This window comes from Cricetulus griseus, chromosome 6 (genome assembly GCF_003668045.3).
Source record: "Cricetulus griseus strain 17A/GY chromosome 6, alternate assembly CriGri-PICRH-1.0, whole genome shotgun sequence".
Taxonomy (NCBI): Eukaryota; Metazoa; Chordata; class Mammalia; order Rodentia; family Cricetidae; genus Cricetulus; species Cricetulus griseus.
Window position 1 is genome coordinate 90,692,027 of NC_048599.1, and position 18,889 is coordinate 90,710,915.

The 18,889-nt window shown below is 45.1% G+C and overlaps 1 protein-coding gene across 3 annotated transcripts; it reads right to left on the reverse strand.

Annotated features, from left to right (window-relative positions):
• Positions 1-9,926: 9,926 nt before the first annotated feature.
• On the reverse strand, positions 9,927-13,565 carry Timm10 (translocase of inner mitochondrial membrane 10). Of its 3 annotated transcripts, none has more exons than XM_027422669.2 (3): positions 13,415-13,565; positions 12,895-13,004; positions 9,927-10,358 (listed from the first exon to the last, which is right to left on the reverse strand). In XM_027422669.2, the coding sequence occupies exons 2-3, from the start codon at positions 12,963-12,965 to the stop codon at positions 10,157-10,159; spliced, it is 273 nt and encodes a 90-aa protein (XP_027278470.1). In that variant the 5' UTR covers positions 12,966-13,004; positions 13,415-13,565; the 3' UTR covers positions 9,927-10,156. The 3 variants fall into 3 exon arrangements, with proteins under 3 accessions (XP_027278470.1, XP_027278471.1, XP_035302663.1); XM_027422670.2 differs by having other exon boundaries at positions 13,319-13,543; XM_035446772.1 differs by lacking the exon at positions 13,415-13,565 and adding an exon at positions 13,153-13,266.
• Between the last annotated feature and the right edge of the window lie 5,324 nt (positions 13,566-18,889).

The following is an 18,889-nucleotide window of genomic DNA, read 5'->3' on the forward strand; positions in this document are numbered from 1 at the left end:
AATGGTACAGATTAAGAAAAGAATTATGCTGAAGGAAAATACGGATGTGGGTTAATTGAGTGCCTTAGGAGTGGAAAAAAGAGTAGTTATGCTGTGGTGGCACACACCTTTTAATCCCTGCACTTGGGAGGTAGAAGCAGGGGGGTCTCTTGGGTTCCAGGTGCCACTTTCAGGACAGCCAAGGTTATACAGAGGGGGCGGGGCGGGGCGGGACGGGGTCAAAATGTGGGGCTCGGGATATGGCTCAGTTGATAAAATGCTTGCTTAGTATGCCTGAGCCTTGAGGTTCCTTCCAAAGCCCAACACAAACCAGGTGCATGTCTATGATCTTAGCAAAAGAGAAGTAGAGGCAAAGGGATCAGAAGTTTAAGGTCATCTTCAAACTCAAGTTAGAGGCCAGCTTGGATTCCATGAAACCCTGTCTCAAAATAAAAACGTGAAGAGTGCTGCAGATGCCACTCACAGAGCTCTGAAGGAGCACGAACAAGGGCAGAGAGTTCCACGAAGGTAGGCGACAGGGAGTCCCTGAACCCCTGAGCAGCTGAGCCACAGCGCCAAGAAAGGAAGTAACACTGCCAAGTGCCTGAGCTATGATGGGCACTTCCCAAAACAAAAGTGTTCAGCTCATCGCAGTGTGTTTCCAACCTCGCAAGTTTTCACACAGAGTAGACGAGGTTTGCAGCTAGACCACAGTGATTGGAGGCAGGCCTGTCTGGCTTGTAATTTTTCTGATGTTTTCATTCCTGTGAGCCAGGTGAAGGAACAGCTAAGCAAAAGCTTGGCAGGAGAAAGGCACGGGGAGTTCTCTGGCAGCAGTACATGTAGGCTTTGATGGTGGTTTTACTTCTTAAAACGCCTTGCTGGCTACAGGATGGGAAGTATGGCTGAGCAGTGGAGCTCTTGCATATGTATGTGTTCCATTACAGAAAGGCAAGGGAGCGCATGCACACATGCACGTGTGCATACACACACATACACACACACACACACACACACACACACACACCTTCCAGATCTATCACCGCAGGTCAAATTCCTTAGCTCAGTACAAGGCGCCCTACAGGAAAGGTTCTAACTCAAGAGCATTGTGGTTCTTCTTGAGACTACAATAAAATATTAATCCATTATCTGTGAAAATGCTTCATGAACATAAGCACAGACATTCACAATGAAATTGCAGTGGGGTTGTGAGCCCCATCCATGAGACTTTAGTGTCTGGAAGGCTTGCTGTTCCTCATCCTATCCAATATTCCCATCTTCCTCTTGGGAACTCTCAGCTCTGTGAAGTCAGGAGCCTTTGTTGTGTTAGCTGCTTACATATCCTAAGCACCTAAGAGGTGTTCACTGAGCAGATGTGTAATGAAGAGCCCTGCCAGCTGGTTTCACACCTTCCTGTCTCTGCACCTGTTCTTCCTTCTTGTGGGAGTGATGGATTCACTTCATTTTGGATTCACTCGTCCTTCCAGAATGCTCAAGCTTCACCTTTGTTTGGAAGCTACCCACATATCCCCAAACACATTGCTGACCTCTCTGGAACCCTCCTGCTGCTCTATGATCATTTTCCTTCCTCCTCTTCCCTATTCCATGGCTGTAAGTCTGTTGAGTGCAAGAACAACCATGTTGTAGGTAATTTGTACGACTGTTGCCTACCGCAGACCTGGCATACAGTAAACTGCTGGTAAACATTTGTTGAGTGAAAGGGAGTGGCAGGAAATAGAACTGGGAAGGAAGGCTAGGATGACTTTGAAATGGAGTCCATGAAGCCAAGTACTTACAGTGCTGTGAACTGTAAAAACCCCTGGGTTTTATTGGTATGGGATATCCTTCTGTATGCTACAAATATGTGTTGCTTTTATTGGTTGATAAAGCTGTTTCAGCCAATCGCCAGGGAGAATATTGCTAGGCAGGAAATCTAAACAAAGATACAAAGAAAAAGTAGGTAGAGTCAGGGAGACACCATGTAGCTGCTGGAGGAGTGACATGCTGGAACATTACCAATAAGCCACAGCTTCGTGGCAATAGATGAATAGAAATGGATTAATTTATAAGAGAGAGCTATCCATTAATATGACTGAGTCATTGGCCAAACAATCATATTTAATTATTAGCCTCTGAATGATTATTTCATAAGTGGCTGTGGGGACGCAGAGGGTAGGAGAGAAACCAGTCCAGTGGGACCAGGCAAGACAGAAAAACTTCCAACTACATTTTATTCTTTTCTTTTGGTTTTGTTTGAAGGGGACAGACATGGTTAAGTTTGTATGTTTAATGAAAAGAGGGTATATTAGGAAGGAAAGCTTAAGTAAGGCCAGGTATTTTCACATGCACCTATAATCCCAGCAGTTGGGAAGCAGAGATAAGGCAAGATGACAGGCACAACTGCAAGGCCAGTTCTAAGCCAGGGCTACAGAGCAAGACTAAAACCAGAAAACAGGGACACTGGAGAGATGGCTCAACCATTAAGAGTACTTGTTGCTCTTGCAGAGGACCTGGGTTGGGTTCCGAGTCACCCACATGGTGGCTCACATTGATCTGTGACATCAGTTCAATGGAACTTGGTACCCTCTTCTGGTATCCATAGGCATTGCATGCACATGGTGAACTTCCATGCCTTCTGGCAAAACACTCAACACACATAAAAATAAATAAATCTTAAAGATTCTATTCCAGAGGAGCACATGGGGGGGGGAGCTGAACAAGGGTCCTGGTGGGAATGTAGAATTGGGGAATGTGTGATAGGCCATTATGGGAATGTAGAATTGGGGAGTTGCATCTAGTTGAGAGCTCAGGGAATGGTCTTTAAGGGGGACATGTAAGCTGAGATCTGAGATAACTTTAGGGGACAGAATCAGCAAGATTTATCAGTCCCCAAGAGAAGGAAACCTCACATGAAGAATTCAATTCCTAGAGCTGGAGAGAAGCATATAGAGGAAGGGGACCGTAGCACAGGTTGCCACTGAGAGCTGCTCTTCCAGGCCTGTCCTATTGGGTCTTCTAAGACTCTGAGGATGGCTAGGCAATTTAAAGTGACCGTTCTCTCCCCTCTCTTGCTCTTCACCCATTGCTGCCTATGTCAACAGCAGTACTGATTCTTCCTGGGCTTAAGTAACAGAACTGGAGACACCCCAGATTCTGCTCCCTGCCTCCCTCTTCTCGTGCAGCCTTCCAGTAGCCTGTAGTCCCCACCTTCTAAAGACTCCTTATCTGCATACACAGGCTTTCCCAGCCCCTACTGCTCACTGAACTCAGGACCCTTGCAACCTGGCCTTCCCAATTCCACCCCACGTATAACCAGTATGACCTACTGTAAACAAGAGTTTTATCTGGCCACTCCCTTTGAAATGTCTTTTTGTTACTGGAGTTAAGGTCAGTGGTTATGTTCTTGTCAGTCCAGGCTCAGCCTCCTGTCCATAATAGGTCAATTAGAAGAACCAAATCAACAGTGAAACAGAAGCAATGAGTTTAATGTGACCATATAAAGAAAAGGAACAAAGAGATATAGTGACCCTGTGCCCCAAGTTCATCTTTGGGGTCTTGGCATAAGATTTAGTCTTAAGGGGCTGGAGAGATGGCTCAGTGGTGAAGAGCACTGGTTGTTCTTCCAGAGGTCCCGAGTTCAATTCCCAGCAACCATATGGTGGCTCACAACCATCTATAATGACATCTGGTGCCCTTTTCTGGCCTGGGTACATGCAGACTGAACACGGTATACATAATAAATAATCTTTAAAAAAAAAAGATTTAGTCTTAAGTTGAGAGCTAGAGGGATACAAAGCTAAGCCGTCCTGGTCAAGGTGTGGTTCTGCATATCACTGACCTATCATTGTTTGTTTGGACTTTAGTTTCATCCTGCAAAATGATCTGAGCAGTTGTCAGAAATGTGATGTCTCCTTCCAAGAGACAAGGTCCTCCTCTGGCTGGCACTTGGCTTCAGCATTTCTCTCCAACAGCGTGAGAGTCCTGATGAAATTCCAGAAATAATGACCAAACGAGGAGCTTTAGTTTATCTTTATGTCTGTTTGGATGGTTTCACCTGTTCAGACTCAAACGATAATAACCACTAACTCGGTGTCATCTCTGCTTCTTTCTAGTGTTTGTGACTTGGGCCTGCTAACTCCTTCCCACCATTAACACTTCACACTTTCTCCCACCTCAAGTTCTTCTTGGGCCTTGAACACTCTTCTGACCTGACATAGTAAACTAATCCTTCAAATCAGAGTTAAAGGTGATGTCCTAAATGCCCGATTCTTTGCCATAACTTGCCAGACTCAATCTGTAAATCCCTTTGTTGTGTGGCCTATATAATTTGATTTTTCTTATAATAACTTATAATAAACTCACCAAGGTGTGACTGTTTCCTCTGGTGGACTGCCTCTTAGGACAGGTGCCTTCCCTCTAGCCACCCACCCTTCACTGGCTGGGGAGAGCTGCTCCCGGCCCCCCTCCCCCTCCCACCCACCCCCCCCTGCCATGGGAGAGTTGACCCCACTCCACAAGTGTGGGACAGCTGACTTCACTTCTCACCTGAGGGGGATGGTCCCAGGTCCCAGGTCAGACCAACTCAGCTACCACCCAGGCACACATCCAGGGCTTTGAGTTGGTGCTCCCCAACGTCTACCCCATCTGTGACCTGCTGGAGTGTGTGAAGTGTCTGGTCCTGTGGAACCATAGTCAAAGGATCTCCATGACTTGGGGCAAGAGCAGGATATCTGGGAGGAGATCCAGTGAGGGTCTGGTATTGATGGTCCAGTATTCAATGATGGTCTGGTATTTATTCTCCCAGAAACTAGAGACCTTAAACCTGACCAACAACACACTATACAATGAACATTTGCAAGTAAAGCTGCCTGGACCAAAGAGTGTACTGCAGGATACACAGCAGCTCCCAATGCCACTAAGACAAATGAAGAGGTGATGGGGGGGGGAAATATGGAAGAACGAAGTGGGGGTTTTGTTTGTTTGTTTTTTTATTTTTGTTTGTTTTAATTGATATTTTTATTTGTGCTTTTTATTTTTGTTACTTTAAGTTTTACTTGGGGGGTGGATGCTACAAGGTGAAGAACGGATATGGAGGGACTGGGAAATGAGTGATGTTGGGGTACATGGTGTTAAATTCCCAAAGAATCAATAAAAATATGTTTAAAATAAATGAATTAGGGTACCTGCTATTTTTCTGGAGTCCAGGCACCTGGGGAACCTATTAGATAGGCTCTCGGTAGCGGGCTTAACATTTCCTTTACAACAGCTTCGAGGAAGAGGCTGCTACACATGGGTGTGGCTTGGTCAGCTTCTAGTCCAAAACCTAACATTTTCCACAACTATAAAGCACCTTGTTTTTCTATTTGTCCCACAGTCTACTGTGTCCTATCATGTCGCAGCTGGGGGAGTCCAGCTCCCAGGACTGCACCCAGAGTAGCCTCAGAGGAGGGAGGACTTTGGGGAAATTTCCTATCTGTCTAAAGGAGGAAGACATACACTTCTGAGGTCATGTTCTTCCTATTTCCAGCACTCGTAGTTCTAAATCTTTTTTTTTTTTTAAAGATTTATTTATTATGTGTACAGTATTCTGCCTGCATGAATACCTGCAGGCCAGACGAGGGCACCAGATCTCATTACAGATGGTTGTGAGCCACCATGTGGTTGCTGGGAATTGAACTCAGGTCCTCTGGAAGAGCAGCCACTGCGTTTAACCACTGAGCCATCCCAATGCATTCCTTGAGTAAAGGATAAGGGACACCTGTGAAATAAACATGTCAGCTTCTGGTTAGTAGGCAGCTGTAAAAGGGAGTATCGGCTGTAGTATGATGGCTTAAGAAGGTTGCTTACAAGGGGTTACAGTAGAGATAGACTAAACTATTGAGAGGTCTAAGGAAGAAATAAATAAGCCATGTACTATTCTATGTTTCTTAAGTGTATTAAGCTTTATAGACTCACATTGTGTGATTAACAAGCCCTAAAGGTGTCACTTACCCCATAGCCCAAACAGGAAGAGTACAGAAGAATAGCTGGGGGCCATTTGTGAGCAGTCTGTGCGTAACCATGGCAACCCACAGGAGACAGGTCACTGGTCTCTGTTATCAGTCAGGCCTGGCTAAAGAAGCTGGCATAGCAGTTCTATGCCACTTTGTGCTAATAACCTTGGTTAGACACCTTCAATTCTGTCCTTGTGCATAACTGCAAAGTTTTTAGCTGATGATCCATTCACAGAGACATTCAGTCTAGTTGAATTTGCTCTTGAGGTTATGAGTCAATTAAATGTATGTGGCTTGTCTTAGAACTGAGAAGAAATTGTTTTCTTTATGCCAGTCTGAGTGATAAAAAACACAGCCTAAGCATCTTACAGTCCTCGTGGAATAATAGATCTGGTTATGAAGCATATCCTAGTATATTTTCTATATATCAAAATTATACAGCTTAATGAGAAGTCATCTTCCTGACCATCTACAGATATATGTGCCCATAAGATTGAGATGTTATCATACGATTACATATAAACATCACATGAGATTACACATTACAGTACAGGTATTGGGGAGATACCATAGCTGTCTTTGCACATGTGAATTTTCAGACAGACACAGTATTTATAGACAATATTTTCATAAGCCTTGCCTATGAATTTCCTCCATCAGATTAGTTAATCACCTGGTGGGTCCACCTTATAAATACCAGTTGTCATCTGCTGTAATTGCATCATGGCCGCAACAGCTCTTGACACTATTACCTAAGACAATGCTCATTATAAGACTCCTCTCTGCTTAGCATACAAGAGCTCCCAAACAAGTCTATATGCATGCATTGAGGAAATAGCTCTTAGCTTTTGTTAGATTTATAAAGGGGTCTAAGATCTGAAAGAGCCTAAGACCCTTTCCCTAGATCCTGAAGTGTCTATCTGCCCTTCTGAACAGCACCCCCACTACAATATAGGCGCTAAGAGGGCAAGTGTCTTATTCTTTTTTGTTCTGATGTATCTCAAGGGCCTAGAATGGTACCCAACACATTCTAGCATAGGTGTAAAATGACCAAGAGTCTCAGACAACTTCTTCAGGTACATAGATAGCATGAGTATGAACTATCTATGGCTGTTACCCCAAAATGTAACACTTTGAACAAACATTTATCAAACATTTATGATCTCAGCTTCTCTGGGTTAGTAGGAAATAAGGTATGACTTGGCTGGGTCCTGACCATCAATGTCTCTCTCAGGCTGCAAAGTGTGGATCAGGGATGATCTCATCTGAAAGCTAAGCAGAGGTAGGCTCACTCACACCCTGTGGCATTCACCATGTAAGTGTTGCTTATGTGGGGGGGGGGGCTCATACCAGGTCTGCTCACGACAAGGGGTCTGACTTCAACAGTTAGCAGGGAAGGGAACAAGAGTGTGCAGTCCTCCATAACTACATCCTATCACCTTAGCTAGGGTCTTTTTATAAGAAGTCTTGTGGTCTCGTGCACACTGCACAAAGGGAGGGGATGCATCTAAGAGCACAAATACCAGGTGGCATCCCCTGAGGCCCTAGGAATCTTAGAAGGCCTACCACAGAATACACTAGCAGCAGAAGGCATAGACCAGAGCCTACTGTGTCAGGCCAGTGAGGAAGAGGCAAAAACTAGTGGTGAGTGATTTAATGAATGGCTGAGGCTTTGCTCACCTTCCAATAGGCTGTTGGCAACCTGTAATGCAGATTTACAGATCTTCTTTTTAAAAGTAGCCACAGCCTAGATTTTTGTGAGATATTTCCAGATTTTTAAAACTGGGAAAATCAAGGGAAACCACATCCGGGTTTACACTTCTTCCAAATGACAGGAAGGCCCTAATCCTGTCTTCTTTCTCCTGCCCTTTGAATATATCTGCCAGCTCTCCAGTCCTTCACTCCACCCCACTTGTTCATTGGCAGCAAGAACCTAACCAACTCACTCTGTGCATGTCCCACTGAAAAGGCAAAAATGCTGCAATATCACCTCCTTAGGGAACTGCCCTGATGCCAAGAACAGCAGATTAAGCAGCCTCGGGTCTGTAACTTGGGATCTCAGCTCTGCCTTGGACAATCGATTAACTCTTGGGAGCCTCGGCCTCTTCATCCATAAAATGGAACATTTATACTTGGTTCAGAGTTGCCCTAACAGTAAGCAAAATAATATATGTGAGGTTCAGCAGAGCTTACCTACAGCAAAGCAACTCAGTAACTGTGAGCTAGTCTTATTATCATCACCCCTTTCTCTCCTCACTGTCTGCACCATGATCTTCTGTCATCCTAACACTATCTGGTGGGGAGAGTAAGCCTTTGAAAAGCAGATCTGTCATTGTCACGGAAAGGTTTAAATAAATCCTCTAACAGTCTGCTGATGCCCTTAAAGGCGAAAATCCAAATCGTTTAACACAACCCACTCCCTAGACTGTTCTGGAGCTGAGCCTGCCCAGGCTTTTGGGCGCATCACTCAGCTTTTCTCTTCACACTTGGTATTGCAGCCACACTGTAGCTGTTTCCCAGAGCTCCACACTTCCCTGCCATGGCAAAGCCTTTCTAAGAGCTATCCCTAAGCTGGAACCTCTTCTCCCTCTGTCCACCAGGCCTTGTTTGTTCCAGCTGTGCACTATCAAGCGAATACTCATTATGTCCCTTTAAACGTATCTCTTTTCCTCACAATGACTCCTCTCTTTCTAGCATTGTCCGTTACTAGCAGAGCACAAGAAAATGCAGTTAACTTTCTGGCGCTGGCCCCAGCAGCTCAGACCTGAGGGCAGGCAGCGCCACCTGCTGGCCTAGGTTCGTACTTCAGCATTTAGAAAATCTTAGTGTCTTCCCACCCTAATGAGACAAAGGTTTTGAAATTTTACAGAAGTCCATCCAGTGCAGTGGTTCTCAACCCTCCTAACGCTGCGACCCTTTAATACAGTTCCACATGTTGTGGTGACCCCCCAGTCATAAAATTATTTCCTTGCTACTTCATATCTGTAATTTTGATAGTTATGAATCATAAATATCTCATAGGATATTCAATAGGTAACCCAGGGATGGTGACCCACAAGTTGAGAACCGCTTATACTGTCTCACTTCCCATCAAATCTAGCAAATTATTAAGTATTTGATGCATTTCAGATACTTTTCTAAGTGTTTGAGTTATTATTTCACAATTACCCAAGGAGGCAGGTAGGACCATACTGCAATTTCTACAGGTAAGATAATGGAAGCAGTTAAATGACTCTCAGGTCTTGCAGCTAGAAAACCTCAGCCAAGACCCAAACCCATTTGGGTCTGCACTGGTAAGCTGACCAGTCTCTGCCTCTACAGCCCTTCCTCCAACCCAGACACCTCTATCATGAATGTCACTTTCAGTGTCAACAAGTGCCTTCTAGAATAACCCACACATCATGAAAGCTGCACTCCTCCAAGAGCCTCCTCAGACAGAAGTAGGGCTTGGCCTCTTCTCAGTCAGATTGGCCTCCCCACTGCTCTACTGTGTAACCTGCAGCAAGCAGCTGCCTCTCAGAACCTGTTTCTGGCCTTCAGTCTTGGATACCAAGAAGTAACTGGGGGGCAGTCTGAATCACTGTCCATGATGCTCACCTGCCCCAGGCATTGACAATGCTATCTAGAGCAGAGCCTGGCTACTTCCTTCCTAAACTCTATCCACTATCACTTCCCCTAAATCATTTCAATACAGAATATGCATAGAAATAACTGCTTGTCTCCACTTAATATCAAATTTAAAAAAAAAAAATTAGTGCTTCCTACCGGAGTCACTCTACTAAAGCACAGAGATGCGTCACATTCAGGGTCACACAGCAAGCGGGACACCCAGAACAGAAACCTACTGATTTTACTAGTCTACAGTCCTAAAACAAACACAAAGACCCACCACATCAAAATCTGTCTACTGTTCAAGACTCTAGCTCAGTCATTACTATCAAATACAAAAGACACTGCTTTGCACAAATTTGTTTTAATACAGATATATACATATACACACATACACAGTCACAAACCAGCGTGACAAGTCCCCTTCTTTAGCCAGGAGAGCTCTACCACACCCAGGGGTCCTGGAGATGCTCCAGAGAGCCTAAGTATGACAGTTTTCACATATGATACCCACTAGGGAACACTTTAATAAGGTATGTGGCAAGGTGCACCCCAGGTGAATTCTGCGTGGGGCCTCATGCAGGTCCAGAGCTCTGCTGTACCCTCTTCATCAGCTCTTCATCCTGCATAGACAACTCTGTCAACTTTTTGCCCATCCTCTCATGGATATCCAAGTACTTAGATACACATCGGTCCAGGCACACAGATTCGCCTTTGGACAGCTCTGCTTCCTTGTAGTGGGGAGGCACACACTTCCGGTGGCAGGCACTGGTCATTCTGGGATTAGAGAGGGACAAGATTGTATCAGTAACTTCCTGTGACATCCCAGGACCCATCAACAACTCCAACCCTGCTCTACTGATCTGGCCTCACCGCCTCTCCCAAGAAAACAGTGGAAATCCTGTTTTCACTTCAACTACCTTGGAAGGTTCTTTAGATTAAGAACCTTGTTTAAGTCAGGCAGTGGTGGCGCATGCCTTTAATCCCAGCAGAGGCAGAGGCAAGCTGATCTCTGTGAGTTTGAGGCCAGCCTGGTCTACAAAGCGAGTTCTAGGACAGTCAGGGCTGTTACACAGAGAAACCCTGTCTCGAAAAAAAAAAACAAATATAATAATAATAATTGTAATTGGTGACCTCCAAGATAAATCAACCAACAAAAAGAGCTTCTGCTGACTAAAACCAGCAGGTGTCTCACTGTTTCCTGAATGATATGCTTGATGCTAAAGGCTTCCATGTTCAATATTAGTAATGTCTTCATGAAGTAGTGTTTATTATGTCAGTTTTATTGATGATACAATCAATTATGAGACAGTTTGTCCAAAGATATTCAGCAGGTGACTGGTGCACCAGGATTTGTTTCCAAACTGGCCAAACAGCTACAATCAATAGTTGTGAGATCAGTCTGAAGAATTGGTTCTGACATTGCTACTGACCAGTTATGAATGCTGACATTACTAAATCCTTTGATACCTCAATTCCCTGATGTTAAAATGGCACTAATAAAATTAACCCACTGATTTTAATTTATTTCCTTTTTTTTTTTTCAGACTCATGCCATCTATCCCAGGCTGGCCTCAAACTCACTATGTGGCCAAGGATGACCTTGAACTATTGATCCTCTGTCCTTCATCTCTGAGTGCTGAAAGTACAAGCACCACATCAGTATCAAGGCAAGGGCTTCTTGCATTCTAGCAAAGCACCCTGCCAAAAGTTAGGTCCTCTTCTCCCAGTGAGTATTTTTAATATTAAAAAATAATATGTGGGGCTGGAGAGATGGCTCAGAGGTTAAGAGTACCGACTGCTCTTCCAGAGGTCCTGAGTTCAATTCCCAGCAACTACATGGTGGCTCACAATCATCCCTTATGAGATCTGGTGCCCTCTTCTGGTGTGCAGATATACATGGAAGCAGAATGTTGTATACATAATAAATAAATAAATCTTTAAAAAAAACACATTAAAAAAATAAAAATAAAATGTGACAATGGGGGTACTAGACAGATGGCTTCCTGGTTAAGAGAACTTACTGGTCTTGCAGAAGACCTGGGTTTGGTTCCCAGAACCCACATGGTAACTCAAAAATTGTCTGTTACTCCAGTTCCAATGGATCTGATGCCCTCTTTGGCCTCTTCAGGCATGTGGTATACATACATACATACATACATACATACATACATGCAAGCAAAATATCCACACATATAAACTAAAAACAAAGAAACTTGAAAAAAACAATTTAAAAATGGTAATATATGTAAAATGTTTTGCTAGTGCCTAACACAAAGTTTAATGAAGGCCAGATGTGCACAACTTTAATCCTCAGGACCCAAGTGGGAGAGGCTGATGATCTTTGTGAATTCAAGGCCAGCCTGGTATACATAGCAGGTTCCAGGCTAGCCAGGATTACATCATGAGACCCTGTCTCAAAAAAATAAAATAAATAAAATAAATCAAACAAACAAAAGACAAAAGCTTAAAGAATATTAGAGGTTGCCAAGCCAGATCTTTAGAGTCCATTTCGGCCGGCAATGGTGGCGCATGCCTTTAATCCCAGCACTCGGGAGACAGAGGCAGGCAGATGTCTGCGAATTCGAGACCAGCCTGGTCTATCAATCGAGTTCCAGGACAGGCTCTAAAAAAATACTGAGAAACCCTGTCTCAAAAAAACAAAAACAAACAAAAAAGAGTCCAGTTCCTGAGACCCATACATTGGAAGGAAAGATGGGCTCCTATTAAGTTGTTCTCCGACCTACACTAGTGTGCTGCTGTGACAGACAGGGTGGCACTCATAAACAACCACAAAATACATAAACAAAAGTAATTAAATGGGCTGTTTTGGGGGTTTTTTTTTGTTTTTTGGGTTTTTTTTTTTTTTTTTTTTTGGTTTTTTCAAGACATGGTTTCTCTGTGGCTTTGGAGGATGTCCTGGAACTAGCTCTTGTAGACCAGGGCGGTCTCGAACTCAGAGATCCGCCTGCTTCTGCCTCCCGAGTGCTGAGATTAATGGCGTGCGCCACCAATGCCCGGCTTGTTTTTGTTTTTGTTTTTTAAATTAATACTACCTGTTCTTGAAACTCACCAGATACTAACAGGAGATTCTCCTTCATGCCCCTCTTACTCCCCCTAAATAGCCAAGTCCTTCTAGTGACTTGTATTTGGTTTAGCCTAGCACATGGTGAGCGTGGGGCAGAGGGTGAGGGCTGGGACTTGGCTCCACTCCCTAAAGGAAAGCATTCCTTACAAGTCCTTGACTCCGTCATGGTAAGGGTGACTCGGGCTAATCTTCCAACACTCGGTATCGTGGAGTGGTTCTCATTACCTGTTGTACATGTCAGCCATCATCTCCACCTCCAGCTCCGCAGCCAGCTGCTGGGCTCTAAGCGGATCCATGTCAACCTAGCACCGTGCAGAGCAGCCTCCTGGTCTTTCCTAGGAGCAGACAAGATCGTCAGCACCGACCCCTCCCTCTTCACCCTAACGTCCCGGGGCTGGAGGACAGCGTTTCTGACCAGCAGGGACCACCGCCCTCAGTAAACGTAATCAGCCCTCGTAACAGAAGTGGAAATAAGGCCTTTACAGGGGACAGTGCCCAGCTCAAGGTCACTCAGGATGTCACGGGCACGGGCCCGGAGACTGGACCGCTCGGTTCCTCCACGTCGCTCCCAGCCAGAGGATCGACGCCAGGGACACAACACTCGAAACCGTGGGCCTGGCCCGCGCGGCCCTGAGAACCCGACCCTCACCACAACCGAAGCTCCCGGAGCCGGCCCAAAGGCTGCGCCCGTCATGTCGATGCCATCATCGGGGTCACTCGGGGTCAGACACCGTGACTCACTCACCACGGCCTGGGGCAGGTCACAGATCCCTCGAGGTCCGCAACTTCGGGTCAATAGTAAAAAGTTGCCGGGTACCCAGCTGGAAGAAATAAGAAGCACGTGGGTCACATCCGGGATGGAAGTCCAACCTCTTCTTTGATCCGGAAGAAAACGCCTACCCGGCGGCGCTGGGAAATCCGCTACCATAGAGATGGGGCCACCGCCTGGCCGAAGCGAAAACGACTTCAGTTTGCTAGAGCGTCCTCCAAAGTGCCACAGAGGCCTGAGTGAGGGGCGGAGCGCCGGCAGCCCCGTTAGCTTTCTGTTCCTTGGGCTGTCCGGGAGATGTTTTGAGTGTTTGGGGTGTGGAAGGGGCTTGGCTTCCTGAACGCACTAAGGAGGGCCCACGTCCGAGCTCAGATAGTTCTTGTGTGAAGAAGGGGGAATCTTTCCCAAAGGAGCCTGTCAGTGTTGCATGTTAAAATCACTCGGAGCCCCAGCACTCGGGAGGCAGAGGCAGGCGGATCTCTGTGAGTTCCAGGCCAGCCTGGTCTACAGAGCTAGTTCCAGGACAGCCTCCAAAGCCACAGAGAAACCATGTCTCAACACCTCCCCCCCCAAAAAAAAGAAAACACAGTCTAATGAACATCAATATAGCTATCACCAGGATTTAACGTTTATTAAAATTTAGCCACATTTTCTTTATCTGTTGTCTTTAACGATGAAGTCTTTTCCCCCAATTTCTATTTTCACATCTTCAGCTAATAGTGATTTTTTCCCCCTGTCTTTTTTACACCTCTCATTGGGTATACTTTTTTAGATTTATTCGTAAAAGTATGTGCCATGGGCCCATGTAGAAGTCAAAGGACAACCTGTGGGAGCTGATTCTGTTCTTCCACTGAAGGGATCTGACCCTCACCCAGCCCCCTGCTTTGAGCTGCATGACAGGCTGCAGAAAAGAACCTGCAAGATGTAGCCTCTGACTCAGCACATGTTGCTTAGATTCCGGCCTTCTGACCATGCTGGAACTGCCCTAGTCACTAGGAGGTCAGATACCCTCCACGTGGCAAGGAACCAATCAGAAGTTAGCTGGAGGGCTCTAGGCTTTGTGGTGCTTTATAGTAAAAGAGGTATAACAGTGCCATGCAGAGCATAGCAACCACCCTGGGAGGGCCTATAGGCCATAACAACCAGTTGACCAACACAGGACAGGTTACCCAAGCCTGGAAGCCCATTGCTTAGTTCTAGACATTCCCCTTGCACACTTCCCCCCAACTTGGTTTCTCTGGGTCCTTCTTACTCCACCTGATGTGATGAACCCACAAAGGGCCAGAGTTAAGACAATTAACTTGTTAAACAATAAAAGACTCTTTGCTTTTGCATTGGAATGGGTCTCTTGGTGATTTGGGGCTTCAGAATTTGGGCACAACACCACCACATAGGTCCAGAGCCATCAAGCCCAAGTTGTCAAGTGCCATGGTAATCGTCCTTACCTTTAAGCCATCTTAACAGCCCAATTATTTCTTAATGTAATCTATGGCAGATTTTAAAAATTAGCTATCTTTCTATGTTGTATGTGGGGCAGTGCACACATCATACATGTGAAAGTCAGAGGATAACCTCAGGCTTCCATCTTTAACTTGCACCATGTTTGACAAAGGGGCTCTTGTGTTTGGGCTACTTATGCCAGGCTAGCTGGCTTGAAAGCTTCCAGGGGTTTGCCTATCTCTGCCTCCTATCTCACTGTAGGGGTCCTGGGCTTGGGGACCCATCCTGCATCTCTGCTGTTACATGGGTCCTGGGATCTTAACTTGGGGTGTTACTATTGCAGAGCAAGGTCTTTACCCACCTGAGCTATTTTCCCAGCCCTATTGCAAATATTTCTCCAACCCCTCAAAAGAGTATTTTTAATTGTAATTAGAACATTTTATAAGGATTCAGGCATTATGCTGGCCTGCCCCTGTCACCTGGCAGAATGCACTCAGGCAGTACCCTGGTCAGCCCAGGGTTCCGTGGTTCCGTAGTCTGCATGCAGGTGCAAAGGACCCCTTTAAAAGAAGACCCCTGCCCATGTATGTGTGCTCTCTCCCTCTCTCCCTTTCTCCCTCTCCCTCTCTCTCTCTCTCTGGGCAGACAGGACTTTTCCTGTCAACCTCTTCTCTTCTGTCCTCTCTCTGTGTCTCTTTCCCCCTTTTCTCGTCCCCCCTTTCATTTCTAATAAAACTTCTCACTAAGCTTTATCTGCCTGGCATGTTTGTCCCCCACCTCAGTCACCCTTACCAGCCATGGAATCCGCCAAGGTTCTCCGTGCACTTTATCATAACACATTTAACATAAGACACTTATTTGTCCAGTATAGTATTGCTATTTATATGCACTGCATTGCACAGAAGACCTCTAGAATATATTAATCAATCTATTCCAATCCTCACAGAAAGGTTCTGTATTTGTCACTCACTCTGGGACAGTACTACCTCTTTGGATGGGACTCCAGCCCCAAAGAAAGGAATGCAGGATCTCCTCATTGGGACCTGCCACTCATAAAAGACTCCGAGAGAGCAAAGATAGATATCTCCCTGGACTGTCCTGAGAGGAGCAGGAGGTGAGAGACTATCCCATTAACTTAAGTAGAAAGCCTACCCAGATTTCACCACTGTCTCCATTGTGGCTGTTCCCCATCACTTCTACTTGCCTCTATTGATGACTCTCTGGCCCAGACCATCACAAACTGTACTGAATCACCAAGGTAGTAAGTAGTCTCCTGGCTCTTCTCCCTACTCCTGCTGATATTTCAGTCTGACTGTTCTCAAAACAGCAGCTAACATGATATAAAAAACTAAAATTAGATCATGTCACTCACCTCCTAAATACTACAGTGGTTTCTAATCATAGAGCAAAAGCCGAAGTCTTCTCAATAGCTAAGATTCTGTATGACCTTTTTTCCTTGGTGTGATCTGTTACCTGAGAACAGCAGCCTAAAGGACGAAGGGTTTACCTTGGCTTTCAGTTCAGGAGATAAACTCAGGGAAGGCATTGTGGCAGGAATGGGAGGCAGCTATCTCTGACTATAGTCAAGTGTGACTGGAGGCAGTCACATCTCTGACTATAGTCAAGACACGCAGAGAGAAGAATGCTGTTACTCGGCTCATGTTATTCTTTTTATTCAGTCAGCTATCCCTGTCCAAGGGAAGCTGCTACAAATTTTGAGGGCGGGGCTTCCCACCTCAGTTAACCCAATATAGAATTAGCTCATGGACAAGCCCAGAGGTTTATTGCCTGGGAGGTTCTGGGTCCTATCAAGTAGATAACCAGCATGCATTAGTACCTATCCCACATGATTTGCCAACCCTAGCTTCTTCCTTTGTTTCCAGCTGTTCTCCTGCCCCAGTGCTTTGCCCAGCCATGCTAATATCCTCTCTCTTTACCAAACACATAAATCATACCCCCTTCTTCCTAGTTACTATTCTCTTTGCCAAGGGTGCTGGGCCCTCCCTGTCACAGGCTTCAGTCCCAAACTTACTTGAAGTCTTCATTCCTATATCACAAATACATTCTCCTCCCTACAAAACAAAGCCAAAACAAACACAAACCCTATCATTTACCCTGATTCACCTCATTTTATAGAACGTGTCACATCTAATACATCACATATTTTACTTGTTAATGTGATTACTATCTCCTCACACTAAAATTATCTTCTTTTGTGTTCAATGCTGTTGTCTCCAGCACTTACTTGGTGTTCACTAAACACTGCATCAAGGAATGAAAGGGTTATCTAAGCAAAGTTGTGATGACTGATGCCACAACCTTCTAGTTCTTGTTGTTTTTATTATCTAATGACAGCAAGACAAGAAATAAGTTAAGGGAAGAAAAAAAATCATCAAACCAGAGAAATGTGGGTAATTCATCTGTCTTTGGTAGGTAATTTTTGGATGGATGAAGGAGACATGCTATGGACAGATGTTACACTTATTTGAACATTGGTCCCCAAACATGGATTCATGAAATAAGCGCCCTTCCATATTATCCCAGACAGTGACTCCAGTCCCTTTTCTTTTCTCTGTTTTCCTTAATTGATTCCTCAATTCAATATATATTTATCAAGGGCCTACTATGACCCAGGAAAAGCTCTGGGTCTACATCTGTGAGCATGGAAAACAGATTCCCTGTCTTCATAGAGTATAGAGGAGAAAGAAAGAAAATTTACAATACATTTTAAAGATCTATTTCTTCTTATTTTGTCTGTGTAAGTGTTTTGCCTGCATGTATGTAGCGTACTACATGCATGCCTTCAGAGGTAGGATGAGGGCATCAGATCCCATGGAACTGGAGTTCCAGATGGTTGTGAGCCATGTGGGTCCTGGGAACTGAACCTGGGTACTCTGTAAGAACAGCAAGTGCTATGCTCTTAAACACTGAACCATCTAGCCAACCCTAAGAATGAAACTTGGTTGTCCTGGAACTCACTCTGTAGACCAGACTGGCCTCAAACTCCAGAGATAGCCTACTTCTGCCTCTGCCACCTGAGTGCTGGAATTAAAGTGTATCCATCATGCCTAGCTAAGAATGCTTTGTTTGTTTTTATTTTTACAAGACAGGGTTTCTCTGTATTGCTCTAGATGTCCTGGAACTCCCTCTATAGACCAGGCTGGTTTTGAACTCACAGCATCGAGGAGGCAGGGCTGCCATGACAATCACTTGCTGTTCTCTTATATAAGTTCTTCTACCAATAAAACTCCACTAATCAGTCATACTGGGTTTGGTGAACCCTTAATTTCCACGCCATCAGAGATCTGCCTGCCTCTGCCTCCTGAGTATTGGGATCAAAGGTGTGCCATACCACGCCCAGCTGAGAATGCAATCTTTGATTCCAGTAAATATGAATTATATAAGCAGGCAGAAATGATGGAGAGACTGACAATCATGAACCTCTCTGAGAGAAAGAAATTTGAGCTGGATCCAGAACACTGAGAAGAAGCCAGTCTCAAAAAGAGCTGAAGGAAAACCCAGTCCTGAGTCTGGAAAGCATGGATTGGATTTATTTAAGGAACAGGAAGAAAGCCAGTGTGGCTGAGTGGAAGGGGCTGGGGGAGGAGAATTGGAAGAGTCACAAGTTTCATAAATGGGAGGGGTATCCCTGCCTACACTCTCCAAATGCTACCCTCCTTATGTTGTATGACACATAGCCAGGATAAGGATTTATTTTGTTTTATTTGTTTTTCTGAGCAAAATTTTAATTCAGTGCGCACGAGCGCATGCGGGCGCGAGCGCGCGCGTACACACACACACACACACACACACACACACACACACAGTATTCAGAGGTGACCATGTACCATTCAATCCTGCCCAAAACAGAACCGATGAGTTATTTATGATGTAAATGCTAAGTCCCATGTTCCACTGCCTCTCTTCATTCCTCTCTCCTTTCGGCCCCTCCCCTTTCGAGCTCCCTGGTTCAATGCGAGACCACTGTTGGCAGCTGCCCCATTTGCCACC

Excerpts from the sequence above, each read along its gene's own strand:
- Timm10 (XM_027422669.2), bottom strand. The coding sequence starts at position 12,965 with ATGGATCCGCTTAGAGCCCAGCAGCTGGCTGCGGAGCTGGAGGTGGAG. Across the intron at positions 10,359-12,894 it reads ATGGCTGACATGTACAACAG|AATGACCAGTGCCTGCCACC; the intron begins GTAATGAGAACC and ends CTCTAATCCCAG.